This window comes from Salvelinus fontinalis, chromosome 11 (assembly GCF_029448725.1).
Source record: "Salvelinus fontinalis isolate EN_2023a chromosome 11, ASM2944872v1, whole genome shotgun sequence".
Lineage (NCBI taxonomy): Eukaryota > Metazoa > Chordata > Actinopteri > Salmoniformes > Salmonidae > Salvelinus > Salvelinus fontinalis.
The window spans coordinates 54587289-54608002 of NC_074675.1; the positions used below are offsets into that span (position 1 = coordinate 54587289).

The 20714-nt window shown below is 46.7% G+C and overlaps 2 protein-coding genes and 1 long non-coding RNA gene across 8 annotated transcripts in view; 2 read left to right on the forward strand and 1 right to left on the reverse strand.

The window, feature by feature from the left end:
• The window catches only part of zgc:194930 (uncharacterized protein LOC557813 homolog), a 66900-nt gene extending 57559 nt beyond the window's left edge, over positions 1–9341 (forward strand). Inside the window, exon 3 of the mRNA XM_055939048.1 lies at positions 7368–9341. Coding sequence (XP_055795023.1) covers positions 7368–8202 — 835 coding nt within the window. The 3' untranslated portion in view covers positions 8203–9341. The remainder of the gene's footprint in view (positions 1–7367) is intronic.
• A 2159-nt stretch (positions 9342–11500) lies between these two features.
• Positions 11501–15093, forward strand: LOC129865952 (uncharacterized). 2 transcript variants are annotated; one of them, XR_008761440.1, is made up of 2 exons: positions 11501–11547; positions 14982–15093. It is a non-coding gene; the product is annotated as an uncharacterized LOC129865952 (long non-coding RNA). The 2 variants fall into 2 exon arrangements; XR_008761439.1 differs by having other exon boundaries at positions 11541–11589.
• The window catches only part of rell1 (RELT like 1), a 51977-nt gene continuing 44569 nt past the window's right edge, over positions 13307–20714 (reverse strand). For 3 of the 5 annotated variants that reach the window (XM_055939051.1, XM_055939050.1, XM_055939049.1), the window contains 4 exons: positions 17780–18016; positions 16261–16402; positions 15798–15841; positions 13307–15687 (listed from right to left, as the gene is read on the reverse strand). In XM_055939051.1, coding sequence (XP_055795026.1) covers positions 15809–15841; positions 16261–16402; positions 17780–18016 — 412 coding nt within the window. In that variant the 3' untranslated portion in view covers positions 13307–15687; positions 15798–15808. The remainder of the gene's footprint in view (positions 15688–15797; positions 15842–16260; positions 16403–17779; positions 18017–20714) is intronic. The other 2 variants (XM_055939053.1, XM_055939052.1) reach the window with 2 other exon arrangements.

The window sequence follows — 20714 nt, forward strand, 5'->3', positions numbered from 1 at the left end:
CACACTTGGATTAGAATAGTAGTAGTTTTTAAGTTTGTTTTCAAAACAACAACTTGCTGGCGTTGCAAAGTGTGACAAAGAAAAATAAAAATAAAAATGTGTATAGTTCATCCTGTCATTTTTTTGCCTTCCTTTTTTTTTAGAGAAACGTATTGCCTCTACGACCTGGATTTCCTGTTCAGCGCTAGACTGGCACTTTGTGTTGAAGTGTTGTTCTGTAGTGTCGGCTTTTCCAGTTAGCTTCGCCATGTTCCCCCAATCAGACAATTTACACCACAGTCATCCATCTGTGACCCAAGCTGTAAAATCCTCATCCTCTCTCTCCCCCCCTGCCTAGGCAATTCCAATGAGACCCAATTCCTTCTTAGAAAGGAAATACACCATTTATCAGAATAGGAAATGAAAGGGCTGCTGTTTTCTCTGTTTACAACAGAAAAAGCCTTTGCCACTTTGTCTCAGTGTTTTGTGAAGTAATAGTATTTGGCTTGATATCTGTTTTTTTTTCTTCTTCTGGCAATCTGTTTTTTCTACGTAAGCTCTGGTATTTCCAATTAACACCCCATAGGTGTTCATTTTTTTGTGAACAGATTCCGTCTTGCTTTCTAAAACAAACCTGAGATTCCACCTCGGCAGAGAGCAGTAGACTAAACATAGGGGAAAGACTAAATGGAAAACCTTAATTTTCTCAGCGTACAACTGTGAGGAGAGAGTCATGGAGGGAGGGAAAGAGACATGGAGAGAGAGAGAGAGACAGACATGGAGAGAGAGAGAGAGACATGGAGAGAGGGAGAGAGACATGGAGAGAGGGAGAGAGACATGGAGGGAGGGAGGGAGGGAGGGAGGGAGGGAGGGAGGGAGGGAGGGAGAGAGGGAGAGAGGGAGAGAGGGAGAGAGGGAGAGAGGGAGGGAGGGAGGGAGGGAGGGAGGGAGGGAGGGAGAGAGGGAGAGATTGTAATTGAAGAATTCATAGAATCTAACCACTTCTGGGAAAATTGGAACACACTAAACAAACAACAACGCAAAGAGTTATCTGTCCAAAACAGAGACGTATGAATAAACCACTTCTAAAATCGTTTTGGCTCTATAACAAAGAACAAACAGCAAAAACATACACAGTACATGATCAAATACCAATCTTAGAATCAGCTATTAAAGAATACCAGAACCCACTGGATTCTCCAATTATATTGAATGAACTACAGGACAAAATACAAACCCTCCAACCCAAAAGGCCTGTGGTGTTGATGGTATCCTTGTTAGGGTACAAAGGGGAAAATAAATAAACATAAATATGGGTTGTATTTACAATGGTGTTTGTTCTTCACTGGTTGCCCTTTTCCTTGTGGCAGCAGGTCACAAATCTTGCTGCTGTGATGCACTTCCACACTGTGGTAATTCAGCCAATAGATATGGGAGTTTATCAAAATCGGGTTTGTCTTCGAATTCTTTGTGGGTCTGTGTAATCTGAGGGAAATATGTGTCTCTAATATGGTCATACATTTGTCAGGAGGTTAGGAAGTGCAGCTCAGTTTCCACCTCATTTTGTGGGCAGTGAGCACATAGCCTGTCTTCTCTTGAGAGCCATGTCTGCCTCAATTCCAAGGCTATGCTCACTGAGTCTGTACATAGTCAAAGCTTTCCTTAAATTTGGGTCAGTCAAAGTGGTATTGCTCTGTTCAAGTAGAGTGTGATTTTGCTGTGGTCGTGAACGCTCTAAGATACTCTGGGTTGAGGCCAGTGATAAAGTAGTCTACAGTACTACTGCCAAGAGATGAGCTATAGGTGTACCTACTGTAGGAGTCTCCTCGAAGCCTACCATTAACTATGTACATACCCAGCATGCAACAGAGCTGCTGGAGTTGTGACCTGTTTTTGTTGGTTATGTTGTCCTAGTTGTGTCTAGGGGGGCATATTGGGGAGGGAATGCTGTCACCTCCAGGCAGGTGTTTGTCCCCCTGTGTGCTGAGGATGTCAGGTTCTTGTCCAATTCTATTATTTAGGTCGCCACAGACTAGTACATGTCCCTGGGCCTGGAAATGATTGATTTCCCCCTCCAGGATGGAGAAGCTGTCTTCATTAAAGTATGGGGATTCTAGTAGGGGGATATAGGTAGCACACAGGAGGACATTTTTCTCTTTAGAGATCATTTCCTTATTAATTTCTAGACAGATATAAAATGTTCCTGTTTTCACTAATTTAATAGAGTGGGTTAGGTCTGCTCTATACTGAATTAGCATACCCCCTGAGTCCCTTCCCTGTTTCACACCTGATAGCTTGGTGGATGGGACTACCAGCTCTCTGTAACCTAGAGCGTAACCAGTGGGTCCGTCTCCTCTATACCATGTTTCACACCTGGTAGTTTGATGGATGGGACTACCAGCTCTCTGTAACCTAGAGGGCAACCAGTGGGTCCGTCTCCTCTATACCAGGTTTCTTGCAGGATGACAATGTCTGTATTTCCAATTTCTTTGATGAAGTCCAGGTTCCTGCTCTTTAGGTCAAAGGCAGATGACCTCAGGCCTGGGATATTCCAGGATGAGATAGTGAAGGCTTTGTGTTCCATAAAGTGTCCAATGTTGTTGGTTGTGTGGTTTGGCCTCAGGCCAGTAAGTGTGAGCAGAGCCTGCTGAGCATCTGGTACATGCCATTGGCTTGGGCGAGTGTCAGAGTGGGGGTTGGGCCTGTTTTCATCTCTCTCTCTCTATTTCGCTGATGTTTTGGAAAGGACACTCAGTCAGGGATACCTCCGCATCAGCTTCCTCTTGTATCAGCTTCCTCCGCATCAGCTTCCTCTGCATCAGCTTCCTCCGCATCAGCTTCCTCTGCATCAGCTTCCTCTACATCAGCTTCCTCTGCATCAGCTTCCTCTGCATCAGCTTCCTCTGCATCAGCTTCCTCTACATCAGCTTCCTCTACATCAGCTTCCTCTGTATCAGCTTCCTCTGCATCAGCTTCCTCTACATCAGCTTCCTCTGCATCAGCTTCCTCTGCATCAGCTTCCTCTGCATCAGCTTCCTCTACATCAGCTTCCTCTACATCAGCTTCCTCTGTATCAGCTTCCTCTGCATCAGCTTCCTCTGCATCAGCTTCCTCCGCATCAGCTTCCTCTGCATCAGCTTCCTCTGCATCAGCTTCCTCTTGTATCAGCTTCCTCCGCATCAGCTTCCTCCGCATCAGCTTCCTCCGCATCAGCTTCCTCCGCATCAGCTTCCTCCGCATCAGCTTCCTCTGCATCAGCTTCCTCTTGTATCAGCTTCCTCCGCATCAGCTTCCTCTGCATCAACTTCCTCTGCATCAGCTTCCTCGGCATCATCTTCCTCTGCATCAGCTTCCTCTTGTATCAGCTTCCTCCGCATCAGCTTCCTCTTGTATCAGCTTCCTCCGCATCAGCTTCCTCTGCATCAGCTTCCTCGGCATCATCTTCCTCTGCATCAGCTTCCTCTTGTATCAGCTTCCTCCGCATCAGCTTCCTCTTGTATCAGCTTCCTCCGCATCAGCTTCCTCTGCATCAGCTTCCTCCGCATCAGCTTCCTCCACATCAGCTTCCTCTGCATCAGCTTCCTCTTGTATCAGCTTCCTCCGCATCAGCTTCCTCTTGTATCAGCTTCCTCCGCATCAGCTTCCTCTGCATCAGCTTCCTCCGCATCAGCTTCCTCTTGCATCAGCTTCCTCCGCATCAGCTTCCTCTTGCATCAGCTTCCTCTTGCATCAGCTTCCTCCGCATCAGCTTCCTCTTGCATCAGCTTCCTCCGCATCAGCTTCCTCTTGCATCAGCTTCCTCCGCATCAGCTTCCTCTGCATCAGCTTCCTCCGCATCAGCTTCCTCTTGCATCAGCTTCCTCCGCATCAGCTTCCTCTTGCATCAGCTTCCTCTTGTATCAGCTTCCTCCGCATCAGCTTCCTCCGCATCAGCTTCCCCTGCATCAGCTTCCCCTGCATCAGCTTCCTCCGCATCAGCTTCCTCCGCATCAGCTTCCTCTTGCATCAGCTTCCCCTGCATCAGCTTCCCCCGCATCAGCTTCCTCTGCATCAGCTTCCTCTGCATCAGCTTCCTCCGCATCAGCTTCCCCTGCATCAGCTTCCTCTGCATCAGCTTCCTCTAGATCAGCTTCCTCTTGCATCAGCTTCCTCTTGTATCAGCTTCCTCCGCATCAGCTTCCTCCGCATCAGCTTCCCCTGCATCAGCTTCCCCTGCATCAGCTTCCCCTGCATCAGCTTCCTCCGCATCAGCTTCCTCTGCATCAGCTTCCCCTGCATCAGCTTCCTCTGCATCAGCTTCCCCTGCATCAGCTTCCTCTGCATCAGCTTCCTCTTGCATCAGCTTCCCCTGCATCAGCTTCCTCTGCATCAGCTTCCTCCGCATCAGCTTCCTCCGCATCAGCTTCCTCCGCATCAGCTTCCTCCGCATCAGCTTCCTCCGTATCAGCTTACTCTGCATTAGCTTCCGCTGCATCAGCTTCCTCTGCATCAGCTTCCCCTGCATCAGCTTCCTCTTGCATCAGCTTCCCCTGCATCAGCTTCCTCTGCATCAGCTTCCTCTGCATCAGCTTCCTCTTGTATCAGCTTCCTCCGCATCAGCTTCCTCTGCATCAGCTTCCTCCGCATCAGCTTCCTCCGCATCAGCTTCCTCCGCATCAGCTTCCTCCGCATCAGCTTCCTCTTGTATCAGCTTCCTCCGCATCAGCTTCCTCCGCATCAGCTTCCTCTGCATCAGCTTCCTCTGCATCATCTTCCTCTGCATCAGCTTCCTCTTGTATCAGCTTCCTCCGCATCAGCTTCCTCTTGTATCAGCTTCCTCCGCATCAGCTTCCTCTGCATCAGCTTCCTCCGCATCAGCTTCCTCCGCATCAGCTTCCTCCACATCAGCTTCCTCCGCATCAGCTTCCTCTTGTATCAGCTTCCTCCGCATCAGCTTCCTCTTGTATCAGCTTCCTCCGCATCAGCTTCCTCTGCATCAGCTTCCTCTACATCAGCTTCCTCTGCATCAGCTTCCTCCGCATCAGCTTCCTCTTGCATCAGCTTCCTCTTGCATCAGCTTCCTCCGCATCAGCTTCCTCTTGCATCAGCTTCCTCCGCATCAGCTTCCTCTGCATCAGCTTCCTCTTGTATCAGCTTCCTCCGCATCAGCTTCCTCTTGTATCAGCTTCCTCCGCATCAGCTTCCTCCGCATCAGCTTCCTCTGCATCAGCTTCCTCCGCATCAGCTTCCTCTTGCATCAGCTTCCTCCGCATCAGCTTCCTCTTGCATCAGCTTCCTCCGCATCAGCTTCCTCTTGCATCAGCTTCCTCCGCATCAGCTTCCTCTTGCATCAGCTTCCTCTTGTATCAGCTTCCTCCGCATCAGCTTCCTCCGCATCAGCTTCCCCTGCATCAGCTTCCCCTGCATCAGCTTCCTCCGCATCAGCTTCCTCCGCATCAGCTTCCTCTGCATCAGCTTCCTCTGCATCAGCTTCCTCTTGCATCAGCTTCCCCTGCATCAGCTTCCCCCGCATCAGCTTCCTCCGCATCAGCTTCCTCTGCATCAGCTTCCTCCGCATCAGCTTCCCCTGCATCAGCTTCCTCTGCATCAGCTTCCTCTAGATCAGCTTCCTCTTGCATCAGCTTCCTCTTGTATCAGCTTCCTCCGCATCAGCTTCCTCCGCATCAGCTTCCCCTGCATCAGCTTCCCCTGCATCAGCTTCCCCTGCATCAGCTTCCTCCGCATCAGCTTCCTCTGCATCAGCTTCCCCTGCATCAGCTTCCTCTGCATCAGCTTCCCCTGCATCAGCTTCCTCTGCATCAGCTTCCTCTTGCATCAGCTTCCCCTGCATCAGCTTCCTCTGCATCAGCTTCCTCTGCATCAGCTTCCTCCGCATCAGCTTCCTCCGCATCAGATTCCTCCGCATCAGCTTCCTCCGTATCAGCTTCCTCTGCATCAGCTTCCGCTGCATCAGCTTCCTCTGCATCAGCTTCCCCTGCATCAGCTTCCTCTTGCATCAGCTTCCCCTGCATCAGCTTCCCCTGCAGCAGCTTCCTCTGTATCAGCTTCCTCTGCATCAGCTTCCTCTGCATCAGCTTCCTCTGAATGAGCTTCCTCTGCATCAGCTTCCTCTGTATCAGCTTCCTCTACATCATCTTCCTCTACATCATCTTCCTCTGCATCAGCTTCCTCTGCATCAGCTTCCTCTGTATCAGCTTCCTCTGTATGAGTTCTCTCAAACCACTGGTATCCTTATTCACAGATCCTGTTGTTGACGTTGCTCATGCAAATATGATCTGACCAAAGATATATGTGTGTGTGTGTGTGTGTGTGTGTGTGTGTGTGTGTGTGTGTGTGTGTGTGTGTGTGTGTGTGTGTGTGTGTGTGTGTGTGTGTGTGTGTGTGTGTGTGTGTGTATGTGTGTGTGTGTGTGTAATCAGGCAAAGCTGACACCCAGAGCCTGCTGTGTCCATCAATGTAAATAGTCTGCCAGACCACTGTTTTATAGAACACAGAGACTGTTTTATAGAACACAGACTGTTTTATAGAACACAAATACTGTTTTATTGAACACAGAGACTGTTTTATAGAACACAGATACTGTTTTATTGAACACAGATACTGTTTTATAGAACACAGAGACCACTGTTTTATAGTACACAGACTGTTTTATAGAACACATAGACTGTTTTATAGAACACAGAGACTGTTTTATAGAACACAGAGACTGTTTTATAGAACACAGAGACTGTTTTATAGAACACAGAGACTGTTTTATAGAACACAGAGACCACTGTTTTATAGAACACAGAGACCACTGTTTTATAGAACACAGAGACTGTTTTATAGAACACAGAGACTGTTTTATAGAGCATAGAGATTGTTATATAGAACACAGAGACTGTTTTATAGAACACAGAGACTGTTATATAGAACACAGATACTGTTTTATAGAACACAGAGACCACTGATTTATAGAACACAGAGACCACTGTTTTATAGAACACAGAGACTGTTTTATAGAACACGGAGACTCTTTTATAGAACACAGAGACTGTTTTATAGAACACAGAGACCACTGTTTTATAGAACACAGAGACTGTTTTATTGAACACAGATACTGTTTTATAGAACACAGAGACCACTGTTTTATAGAACACAGAGACCACTGTTTTATAGAACACAGAGACTGTTTTATAGAACACAGAGACTGTTATATAGAACACAGAGACTGTTTTATAGAACACAGATTCCACTGACAAATGTTATTTGATTTATTCCCATTTGTGAATAAATGTGAACTACTGATTGTAGTCAATATCTTCCCTTTCTTTCTCTCTCTCTCTATATATATATATATCTTTATTTATTCCTTCCTCCTTCTTGTTCTCTTCTTTCCTCTCTGTCAGTTACATCTATGATCCGACCGCTCCGGTGGACGTCCACGGCAGGAAGAGGGACCCGGCTGAGAGCTCTCTCTACCAGTCCCACCACCTACCAGGAGACAGTGGGAACCAGTTCAACATCAAGCAGAACCAGGGCTTCCACAACCTGGGCTTCAGCAACAAGTACACCGAAAGAGAAGGTGGCGGAAGCCTCAAGCTGGAGATCGACAACAACCACATTAACAAGCTCCACGCAGTGCCCACCAACCCAGAGAGGGAGTTGGGCACGGGGCAGGCAGCCAAGCCTCGTGTGAGGGAGGGTGGTGGGGGTCTATATATCCTCCATCCAGAGGGCCAGGTGCCAAGACGAGATCCATCCAAGGGCCTCAATCTAGTCCGAGTCTCTCCCAATACACCCTCCCTGGATCTTACGCTTAATCTGACCCACTCAGGTGACACTGACTCTCACCCAGACAGAGATAGGATGGTCCGGAACGTCTCCGACCCCGTCATCGGGGACAGGTATGGGGTGGTGTGCAACACCTCATCAGTGGATGAGCTGGACGAGGGGGTGGGGGGCACGCCGGAGTATCTGGGCGACACGGGAGATGAGCAGAGTGTTCTGTCTGCGGACATTCAAACCAGTACGACTAGCCTGTCCTCGGAAGACACAAACGACGATAGGGAGGCGCCGGACGCCACTGCCACAGAGAATGGGATCGGGATCTCAGTGAAGAAGAGCGAGGATGAGGGTAAGGCAGGGGAAGACGATGACGTGCAGAGCGTCACAGACTCTATGGTGGCGGAAGCTCTGGCAGCTCTAGAGGCAGCGACGGCCGGGGAGGACTATGAGGACTAACTGTTAAAAACCCTCTTAAAAAGTCCAAAAAACACAATCTAACATTGATATCTATTCAGCTTCAATATCTGATGGGGCCGAAGGAGGAGAGTCTGATGTATCTTTTAACATGTCCCATGGGTATATCAATGTTGTCTGTACTCTCAGGAGAAGGAGAGAGACTCTTGGTGCTCGACTGTCAATATTCCCTCTGTTCTGCTCCCCAACATATGGTACATATTAAACTTCCTGGTCTTTCAGCTGTACAATCTACATTTCTATGTTCCACCAACACAGCTTCTAGAACTTCTATCTCTATATTCTGTCCTATAAAATGCAGCTCTGCACTGCTTCTAGAACTTGTATCACTATATTCTGTTGTACATTCTGTTCTATTCAGTGGGCATACAGTACTTGCCATGGCTTTGTTTTGTCTTCGGGGAGCTTACTGTGCTTCATTATAGAAACACGTTGACAGGTCATCTCCAGCTACCTATTGGTGTATCGTATCCATGTTGTTGTTTACCTGTTTTACTATGTTATTTATATAATGACTGGTTGGCCCAGACTTTTCTGGTTCAATACATGTCCGAGATAGCTTGTCAGGGTCTGTTTAGCTAAGAAGATTCCACTCCTTTCGCAATGACACGGTGCAAGGAGTGCAATGTTAGCTAAACAGACTGGTACCCAGTCAGAGACATTCCCCAAACTTTGGGGAGGAGAGTAGACATGATAAAGACCATAGAGAGAGGTAGTCACATGGGTTGTTGTTGACGTTAGTTCACTTTACAACCTCCCATTGTGGAGCATACTGGGCTGACCTCATGAGACCTTACGACAGGAAGTAGGTATATATCACAGATATACCTAGCATCTCTGTATATCCTGTTTTCCCTCGAATGTAAACATTCCACATTTGTGAAGGGTCTTTGTTTCAATGAAGAAAAATTATATTGATTTATTTTTTTATCTGGACTATCCTTTTAAAGTCTTTGTTTGTTTGCCAAAATCATTTCTATTCAAATGTATATGTACATAAAATGCGTTTAGAAGTTTAATTTGCTATGTACTGCCAAGAAGCCTTAAATTATTTTTAAATCAAATCAAAGCACAGATGTTTTCAGGGGCACAATATAAAATAAAGAAAAGAATTGACCATGTTTCTCTGGTCGTCTCACAAATCTCGATATTCCTCTCGTACACATCCCTCTCCCTTTTCTCAAACTCTTTCCGGTCTCTTTCTACCAGATCCAATCGCTCCATCTCTCTCAAGGATGTGCAACAAATACAAAACCCACCCTGTTAACACCCGTGTAGCCTTGGTGTTTGTGTGTGTGTGTGTGTGTGTGTGTGTGTGTGTGTGTGTGTGTGTGTGTGTGTGTGTGTGTGTGTGTGTGTGTGTGTGTGTGTGTGTGTGTGTGTGTGTGTGTGTGTGTGTGTTTAGGAGATCGTAGCTGAAATGTTTCTCTGACAGCCCTCTGATATTCCTTGCCACCAGAGCCCTGGGACCAGACCTAACGAAGGCCCTTGGAGCGTTACTCAGGTCAAAAGGAGACGCCAGGGACTCACAGACACCTGATTACACCCGGGCTAAGGCGGTGAACGTGCTAACTTTGGCTCACCACATGATAGCTATTAGCGTGTCTCTCCCAACCTCCCCTCGCAGTAGGAAAGGAGACACCGAAATATCCCAATCTTGTGATGTTTCTTTTTTAGCCACATTATCTCCCCCATCTCCTTTTCTTTACTGAGTGTTTGTCTCCGTTTGTCTCCATTTAATCACACACCATCCCTCTCGACGTTAGACGCTGTTTTGGTTTTGGGGGGGGGGGGGGGGGCATCTGTTTCTGTGGTGTTACAGTGTTGCCTCTGCTTTAACATATAACAGTGGCCATCCTCTTAATAGCTCCATATCAACTCCTTCACAATATCAATCAATATCTTTTTCAAGGTGCCCAAAGTGACTGTTGCTCAAACAGAGGTTATTATCTGATCTGCTGTTTGAGGTGTAAACTTGCTTGTTTTATTAGAAGGAAAACCTAAATGTGCCCGTCTGACTCAGCTACTAAACTCTCCCAGAGAGGTTACATGATGTAATAACAGCTCACTCAGCAGCACCACAGTTAACCTTACTACTAACTGACTGAGTGACTGACTGACTGAGTGACTGACTGCCTGAGGGACTGACTGACTGAGGGACTGACTGACTGAGTGACTGAGTGACTGAGTGAGTGAGGGACTGACTGCCTGAGTGACTGAGTGAGTGAGGGACTGACTGCCTGAGTGACTGACTGACTGAGGGACTGACTGACTGAGGGACTGACTGACTGAGGGACTGACTGACTGAGTGACTGACTGACTGAGGGACTGACTGCCTGAGTGACTGACTGCCTGTGTGCGTGAGTGATTGACTGAGTGACTGCCTGCTTGAGTGACTGCCTAACTGACTGACTGCCTGTGTGCGTGCGTGCGTGCGTGCGTGCGTGCGTGCGTGAGTGACTGCCTAACTGACTGACTGCCTGTGTGCGTGCGTGCGTGCGTGCGTGCGTGAGTGACTGACTGACTGACTGACTGACTGAGTGACTGACTGCCTGACTGACTGCCTGACTGCCTGAGTGACTGCCTAACTAACTGACTGACTGCCTGTGTGCGTGAGTGAGTGAGTGAGTGAGTGAGTGAGTGAGTGACTGAGTGACTGAGTGACTGAGTGACTGAGTGACTGACTGAGTGACTGAGTGACTGACTGCCTGAGTGACTGCCTGCATGAGTGACTGACAGTAGGGTGTTTCATGGTCTGTGATGTCACAGGTCTCAGGTGAGGTTACTAAGCAGTATGGAACAAGCCTTGAGCTCTCAGGTGAGATTACTAAGCAGTATGGAACCATCCTTCAGGTCTCAGGTGAGGTTACTAAGCAGTATGGAACCATCCTGCAGGTCTCAGGTGAGGTTACTAAGCAGTATGGAACCATCCTTCAGGTCTCAGGTGAGGTTACTAAGCAGTATGGAACCATCCTTCAGGTCTCAGGTGAGGTTACTAAGCAGTATGGAACAAGCCTTCAGGTCTCAGGTGAGGTTACTAAGCAGTATGGAACAAGCCTTCAGGTCTCAGGTGAGGTTACTAAGCAGTATGGAACAAGCCTTCAGCTCTCAGGTGAGGTTACTAAGCAGTATGGAACAAGCCTTGAACTCTCAGGTGAGGCTACTAAGCAGTATGGAACAAGCCTTCAGGTGTCAGATGAGGTTACTAAGCAGTATGGAGCAAGCCTTGAGCTCTCAGGTGAGGTTACTAAGCCGTATGGAACCATCTTTCAGGTCTCAGGTGAGGTTACTAAGCAGTATGGAACAAGCCTTCAGGTCTCAGGTGAGGTTACTAAGCAGTATGGAACAAGCCTTCAGCTCTCAGGTGAGGTTACTAAGCCGTATGGAACAAGCCTTGAGCTCTCAGGTGAGGTTACTCGGTGCTTTCAGATCTAGGTGAGATTACTCGGTGTCTTCAGATCTAGGTGAGGTTACTCGGTTCCTTCAGATCTGGGTGAGGTTACTCGGTTCCTTCAGATCTGGGTGAGGTTACTCGGTTCCTTCAGATCTAGGTGAGATACTAAGTGCTTTCAGATCTAGGTGAGGTTACTCAGTGCTTTCAGATCTAGGTGAGGTTACTCAGTGCTTTCAGATCTAGGTGAGGTTACTCAGTGCTTTCAGATCTAGGTGAGGTTACTCGGTTCCTTCAGATCTAGGTGAAGTTACTCGGTTCCTTCAGATCTAGGTGAGGTTACTCGGTTCCTTCAGATCTAGGTGAGGTTACTCAGTGATCGTGAACCACTATAAGGTCATTGCTGTTGTCACATAGCTTTAGCAAGGTGTTAATCATTAAATAGACAGACCTACTACCCACGCTCACTTAATGTTTCACAAAGGTTTAAAGTTTTCCCCCGGGCGCTGACAGCTTCTTCCTCTTGGCTAACACCCAGGAAGGGAGGCTGAGATCTGACTTTGGGTCCTAGATAAATACCAGCGGAGGCTGGTGGGAGGAGCTATAGGAGGACAGACTTATTGTATTGGCTGGAATGGATTAAATGGAACGGTATCAAAACACACATTTGTGTGTTGTATGGAAACCACATGACTCCATTCCAGCCAATACAATGAGCCCATCCTCCCATAGAGCCTCCACTGATAAAGCCGATGTTTAATGTTGTTAGTGATACACTATGCAACATGGCATGTCAACGTGAGTCACATTGGTACTGTAGTGACCTTATGAACACAGCCCAGCAGCACTGAGCAGCAGGCTCCGTAAAGCAGAGAGGAGACGGTTTTAGTAGGATGATTTACGGGTTATTGATTTAAGTGTCCTCTTAATATTTCTATTGCATTATGTAAGGTAATGACATCATGTGAACAAAGATTATGTATGGTAATGACATGTGAACAAAGATTATGTATGGTAATGACATGATTTTTTTTAATGTATGGTAATGACATGTGAACAAAGATTTTTATGTATTTTAATGACATCATGTGAAAAGATTTATGTATGGTAATGACATCATGTGAACAAAGATTCTTATGTACGATAATGACATGTGAACAAAGACTACTGAACGGGAGAGAGCGAGAGAGAGAGAGAGAGAAAGATGGGTGTCACCAGTTTGTCCAAGGTAAGAGCGAGGACAAACAAGACCAGAGTCAATATTTGCTGAAGGTCCTCTCGATGCTATCCCATGTCCTGTAGTGTGGTGGGGAGTAGTGTTACAGAACTAATAACTCGCCTACGGATATTGTTGCACACTCAAAAAAGGACAGGTGCGACAGTCACACAAACGCCATGGAAACAGTGTGTGTGTGTAGGTAATGAATTTGATAGTGACTGACAGAAACACCTGATCAGCCACTACCTGTCCAAACAAAACATCTCCTCACACCTCCTCCATCTGGCAGTACTATGACATCAAGACGAGGGAAAGAACATCTATTAAAAACCAACGCGATAAGTAATCACTTACTGTATGAGAAAAGCGTGGAGAGAGAGAAAGAAATGACGGGTTATTGAATACTGAAAATAGACCGAATGTGATAGAAGGGGTGAGGGAGAGTAGAAAAGATTACTGAAGACTTCAAAACACAGTTGTTGGTTTAATCAATTTAATTTGTTAAAAACACGACATATAGTACTCTCTCTCTCCTTAAAAACATTCATTAAATTCTATAGTATTTTATTTTTATTAGTGTCAACTGTCAACATAAAATGGCAAAAACTTTTTCAGTCAGTTTGCTTTATTTCCTAAAACCATTTTCATAGGACAGACTAAAAAGACATTGTGATAAGACTTTGATACTGTACAGTTTCCAAAGCAAACATGAGAGCAAATAACAAACACATTGAATTAGTCAGACAATCAATACATTCCTATTTCACATAAACAGATGCTTTTTGGAGAAAATCCCACCCCCCAAAAAAAGATTGATATTAAAGCTCTTAGATGAAAGTCATTCCAGTTTTAAAATTTGCCAAAAAAAAGTCTGACATTCCTCAAAAGCCTAAAAGTGGATTTTTCTCTTTTCCTTCATCTGTAAGGAGAGGAGACATTCACAGGGAATACTTTTAGACTGTTGAAAGTTATTTTTGTTTGTTTTATGTCTGATGCTAGATTTGGATTGGAGTACCATTGTACATTGTTCAGGTTTGGTCAATGTAGGCCTACTCGTTGAAGGATGTAAAGCTTAAAAAGTAATCCCTCCCTGAAAACAGTTTTGGCTTTGGTATGGGTAACCATTTGAAACACTGGCCGTTTGAACATACTTTGACATTTGTTTACAATTCATGGCAAATGGGGAGTCAATAGATTAATTGTTACAGTATAAATTACATTTTAAACACATTTGATCACAAGACATTACTTTTCCTCACTGAGAAATATATATTTTTTTGCATTGTATAATCATTTTGGTTAAGCTTCTGTTCTAGATAAAAAGCCACAGTTATTTTTCTTCCCTAAAGGTAATGTTCATTTATCCAAGTCCTGGACTAAAAAACCTTATTCACCATAGAAAACAAAACATCTGGTGACTTGCAAGTCACTTGACCTCAAGATTCACCTTGAAAAATACAACAAAAATACAACAACAAAAAAACGTCTCACACACAAAGTTTACATTCCCACCACATACCACCGTACTCAAAATCAGTGAGACACACAAGGCAGCTGCTCTATACTACCTGTTCAGAGGAAGACTGTCTGTGCATCGATCAAGAAAGAAGTGCATTTTAAAGGCCTCCTACTGAAGTTTAAAATGGATTTGTTCAGCTCCTTTGAATAGAAACCATACGTAACATTGGCAAAGAGATGAGTCAATGGCCAATTAAAATAGGTAGTTTCATTGGGGTGGAATCAGAAGCGGTTCCATACGTCACCGTGACAACCAAAAGATTAATGAATTTAAAAAAAGGTGATGAGGAAACTTGTCCTCGCCGTATAAACCTAGTTAATGTACTCCATTGGAGTTCTAGAAGGGGGGGGGGGGACTAGACAGTCCTGAGAACACCTCATTTACAGCAACGACCTGGGGAATAGTTACAGGGGAGAGGAGGGGGGGAATGAGCCAATTGGAAGCGGTCGGTTCAACGTCTAGTGTTGATTTATTTTTGGTTGAGTTGTCAACTAACGTTAAAAAAAAAACTATAACTATACAAATAAATCACTATGTCACTGGAACTATAAATTCCCTTAAGTTGGGGACTTTTTGCAAATCCAATTAGTTTTCCACGTTGATTCAACGTCATCATAGATTCTGTTACTAAGGTTACTAAGCAGTATGGAACCATCCTTCAGGTCTCAGGTGAGGTTACTAAGTCATCATAGATTCTGGGGGTTTAAATGCCGTGGAAACAACTTCGATTCAACCCGTCTTTGCCCAGTGGGTCAGAAGTGGACGTGAAGGCTAGGTAGAGTTTGTACCTTTAGCAGATGTGTATTTGGCTCCAACACAGTGCACCGTTTATTGGCTCTTGGCTCACACAACCCCCAATGCAATCTCAACTTCCTGGTCAGGTGAGCGTTTGTGGTTTTCCTCCTTGGCAGCGGAATCGTGGGAGATTTATTTTTTTTGTTGACCATTAACGTTGGCGGTGGTTTCCACATCTTTGGTGACGAGAGGGTGAGGGGGCACTACCAGTGACTCACTGTCTGATGATCTGCACACTGGCTCTTTCAAACATGCCACACTTTACACCCTTTTCCACTACCTTGCCCGAGACAGAGGGCCAGTTTGATAAGAGAGAGTAACCTCCTGTCTTATCTTCATCCTCTAATTCACCATCAACACCGCCGTCTTCTCTCGTCTGACCATCGAAGCGGGAGGGGCACGGATAGGGAGGGACTTACCCCTGGATTGCCTCTGCTGCTCTTCGCACACTGATGCTTCTCTACGGTCTGATTCTGGGTTTAAAAAGTGTTGCAAATGATCATATTTCCCCCCTCGGCTCTCTTCAGGAAGCCACGCGCTGCTCTGTAGAGGAAATGAGGACGTTTCATCAAAAGGAGTTTGGAACATGTTACTTAATAAAGAGGCCAAGATACACCGCTTGGATAGAACTTTGGAGCCCAATAGAAAGTCACCTTGGTTTCTGTCACTTTGGATCAGCCCCTTCATCGTTCTGCTCCTACCGGAAAGGGGAGGGAAAAAATAAAGAAAAATCACACTTGAGTAAATTTCAAATGTTCAAATCAAACTTTGTCACATGCGCCGAATACAACAGGTGTAGCACCTTACCGTGAAAAGCTTATTTACAAGCCCATTAACCAACAGTGCAGTTCAAGAAGGGTTAAGAAAATATTTACCAAATAAACTAAAGTGAAAAATATTTTTAAAAAGGTAACAATAGCGAGGCTATATACAGGGGGTACCAGTACCTAGTCAATGTGCGGGAAGTTACAATGAAAAATGCCTCAAATACAGACTATTCAAATACATACAAATGCCTGGGAGTTTGGTCCATGTCACTATAGACAGACCCTATTGAATGAAGACCTTTGTGTCATGGTGTAATATAATCTGATTGAATGTCACCCTCAGACAGACCTGATGTGACTCGGAGATGGTCCTGCTCTCAAAGGCTTCCTTCTCCGTGGGCGACGTGGGCGCGCTCCCATTGGAGTCTGTGCTGAGCATGGTCCGCCTTTCTCTGACGGGCCTCTCCTTGTCACACTTTGTAACCCGGAACCTGTCAGGAATAGATCATAACACCATGGGAATGAACATGTAACCCGGAACCTGGCAGGAATAGATCATAACACCATGGGAATCAACATGTAACCCGGAACCTGGCAGGAATAGATCATAACACCATGGGAATCAACATGTAACCCGGAACCTGGCAGGAATAGATCATAACACCATGGGAATCAACATGTAACCCGGAACCTGGCAGGAATAGATCATAACACCATGGGAATCAACATGTAACCCGGAACCTGGCAGGAATAGATCATAACACCATGGGAATCAACATGTAACCCGGAACCTGGCAGGAATAGATCATAACACCATGGGAATCAACATGTAACCCGGAACCTGGCAGGAATAGATCATAACACCATGGGAATCAACATGTAACCCGGAACCTGGCAGGAATAGATCATAACACCATGGGAATCAACATGTAACCCGGAACCTGGCAGGAATAGATCATAACACCATGGGAATCAACATGTAACTGACAATAACTGGAGAAATCAACTGCTCAGACAACTATTAGAAATATATCTATCCGGAAGCCAGCCGCACATACGCGTCTGAGGAACCGTCGTCCACCTGGCGAGCGTGTCGCTGGTGCGCGATGGGACAAGGACATCCCTGCCGGCCAAACCCTCCCCTAACCCGATACGGCGCTGAGCCAACTGTGCGCCGACCCCATGGGTCTCCCGGTCGGCTGCGACAGAGCCTGGACTTCGAACCAGGATCTCTAGTGGAACAGCTAGCACTGCGATGCAGTGCCTTAGACCACTGCACCACTCGGGAGGCACCTAAAAATCCTTCTTTAACATGTCTCCTCCCCTTAATCTACACTAATTGACGTGGATTTAACAGAATGTAGAAGGGAAAGTAAAAACCCAAACCCGGTCCGTGCATCAGTACCGGTATATTATAAAACACAGTATAGTGTGTTGTTATCGGCGCTATAGGGCCTCTTATGATTCTCACTGAGGAGCCCATCACAAGACATCCCTCTGGCACAGCACTACACAGATTCAATTAATATCAGCTAATGGCTCTTCCCTCCCTGCTCAGCGTGGCCCCGGACATACACTTCCATTTATCTGGATGAGCTAATGAAAAAAGGGCCAGGTTCCTCTGCATTCAGATCAGCTCCTCTACAGGACCGGAGGCAGACAGGGCTTGATTCACTTCAACTGGGCAAATGTCTTGCTCTCTGAGAGAGAAAAAATGCACGCACACACACACACCTCTCTCTCACAGACAGACTTATCTATAGACCACAGGAGGTTGGTGGAACCTTAATTGGGGAGGACGGGCTCGTGGTAATGGTTGGAGCGGAATGGTATCAAATGACATGGAAACCACTTATTATCTCTCTCACCTCCCCACAGCCAACACAGTGACCTCTCCGTGGCTCCTCCTGTCTGCTATCCTCTTGGTGGACACACGCCTCATCAGGGGCCACTTCTTGTGATTGCAGCGGTTGCAGACGCTCTTGAGGCCCCCCATGCCTCCGATGGTGTGCAGGTGGTTGCAGGTGTGTTTGGCAAGTCCCACCGGGACACGAGGTGAGATAGGGGTCACTGGGAGGGTGGGTGAGGTGGGAGTCAGCGGTGGGCTGTGGAGGAATAGGGAGGAGGAAACTCAGGCAGGTGATACAGACACTAGCACAGTCTTCACATCCCTAGCAGTCTTCACATTTTGCTGAGAGTTGTGCAAAGTCGGCAGGCTATTATTCCCAAAAATTCACAACTCTTAATGGCTGCTTCCACCAAGTAGTAACTCTGGGCTTGCGACATAAGCAAATCAAGACATTTTAATTTTTTTCATGTGTTCTTAACCTCAGACAGTAGAAGACACTCTAGTAGACATGATGGTGAACCCTGGTCATGGAAGATACATGGTGTGCAGGTTTTAGCTACAGCCCAGTAGTAAACACATCTGATTCCACTAATACAAGTCTAGTCCAAATCATTTTATTTGTGGGAAATATGAGATTCAGTGCTGAGCAGTGACCTGAAAACATAAACCCTGTCCAGACTTCTGTTCTTCATCACCTGATGACCTCCCCTCTGACACTAAATGTCCAAAACTCAAAGTACTGTACCCTTTCGACCGGCTCCGCTATATATACACACACACACACTAATTATACCAACCATTAGGATTTAACATCAATAAGGGATCATAGCTTTCACCTGGTCAGTCTACAGTACGTCATGGAAAGAGCAGGTGTTCACAATGTTTTGTAACCTCAGTGTATTTGTAAAGTAGAGGAGTGTGTTTGTTCTCCTGGTGTAGAGGACTGTCCATCACTAACCCAATGTGTGTTCTCCTGGTGTAGAGAGGACTGTCCATCACTAACCCAATGTGTGTTCTCCTGGTGTAGAGAGGACTGTCCATCACTAACCCAATGTGTGTTCTCCTGGTGTAGAGGACTGTCCATCACTAACCCAATGTGTGTTCTCCTGGTGTAGAGAGGACTGTCCATCACTAACCCAATGTGTGTTCTCCTGGTGTAGAGAGGACTGTCCATCACTAACCCAATGTGTGTTCTCCTGGTGTAGAGAGGACTGTCCATCACTAACCCAATGTGTGTTCTCCTGGTGTAGAGGACTGTCCATCACTAACCCAATGTGTGTTCTCCTGGTGTAGAGAGGACTGGACTGTCCATCACTAACCCAATGTGTGTTCTCCTGGTGTAGAGAGGACTGTCCATCACTAACCCAATGTGTGTTCTCCTGGTGTAGAGGACTGTCCATCACTAACCCAATGTGTGTTCTCCTGGTGTAGAGAGGACTGGACTGTCCATCACTAACCCAATGTGTGTTCTCCTGGTGTAGAGGACTGTCCATCACTAACCCAATGTGTGTTCTCCTGGTGTAGAGGACTGTCCATCACTAACCCAATGTGTGTTCTCCTGGTGTAGAGAGGACTGGACTGTCCATCACTAACCCAATGTGTGTTCTCCTGGTGTAGAGAGGACTAACTGTCCATCACTAACCCAATATGTGTTCTCCTGGTGTAGAGAGGACTGTCCATCACTAACCCAATGTGTGTTCTCCTGGTGTAGAGAGGACTGTCCATCACTAACCCAATGTGTGTTCTCCTGGTGTAGAGGACTGTCCATCACTAACCCAATGTGTGTTCTCCTGGTGTAGAGGACTGTCCATCACTAACCCAATGTGTGTTCTCCTGGTGTAGAGAGGACTGTCCATCACTAACCCAATGTGTGTTCTCCTGGTGTAGAGAGGACTGTCCATCACTAACCCAATGTGTGTTCTCCTGGTGTAGAGAGGACTGTCCATCACTAACCCAATGTGTGTTCTCCTGGTGTAGAGAGGACTGTCCATCACTAACCCAATGTGTGTTCTCCTGGTGTAGAGAGGACTGGACTGTCCATCACTAACCCAATGTGTGTTCTCCTGGTGTAGAGGACTGTCCATCACTAACCCAATGTGTGTTCTCCTGGTGTAGAGAGGACTGTCCATCACTAACCCAATGTGTGTTCTCCTGGTGTAGAGAGGACTGTCCATCACTAACCCAATGTGTGTTCTCCTGGTGTAGAAAGGTGTTAGGACTTAAGTGGTGTCAGAGACGCATGCCGTGGCTGTTTGCGCCTGCGGAATCAGGGCACCACACTTTTATTTGTCTCCATTACCATAGCATTTGGAAATTGTCCTGGAAGCTTTGGCTGATGAAGGGGAAAGTGAGAGGAGGATGAGGGAGAGAGAGAGATGCACAGATAAAGAGGGCTAGAGAGGTAAGAGAGGACGAGGAGAGAGAGATGCATAGATAGGGCTAGAGAGGGAAGAGAGCGACTTGAAAAAAATAGGTTAGTTTGTCGCAAGACACTTCGTCAGCTGAAGAGAAGGAGGGGAATGTGATAAAGGAGGTATTCAGAGTGGAAGATAAAACTGAGGAGAACAGGAGAACCCACAGAGAAAACATGGAGAGAGAGCGGGGGGAAGAGAGGGAGAGAGAGCGGGGGGAAGAGAGGGAGAGAGAGCGGGGGGAAGAGAGGGAGAGAGAGCGGGGGGAAGAGAGGGAGAGAGAGCGGGGGGAAGAGAGGGAGAGAGAGCGGGGGGAAGAGAGGGAGAGAGAGCGGGGGGAAGAGAGGGAGAGAGAGCGGGGGGAAGAGAGGGAGAGAGAGCGGGGGGAAGAGAGGGAGAGAGAGCGGGGGGAAGAGAGGGAGAGAGAGCGGGGGGAAGAGAGGGAGAGAGAGCGGGGGGAAGAGAGGGAGAGAGAGCGGGGGGAAGAGAGGGAGAGAGAGCGGGGGGAAGAGAGGGAGAGAGAGCGGGGGGAAGAGAGGGAGA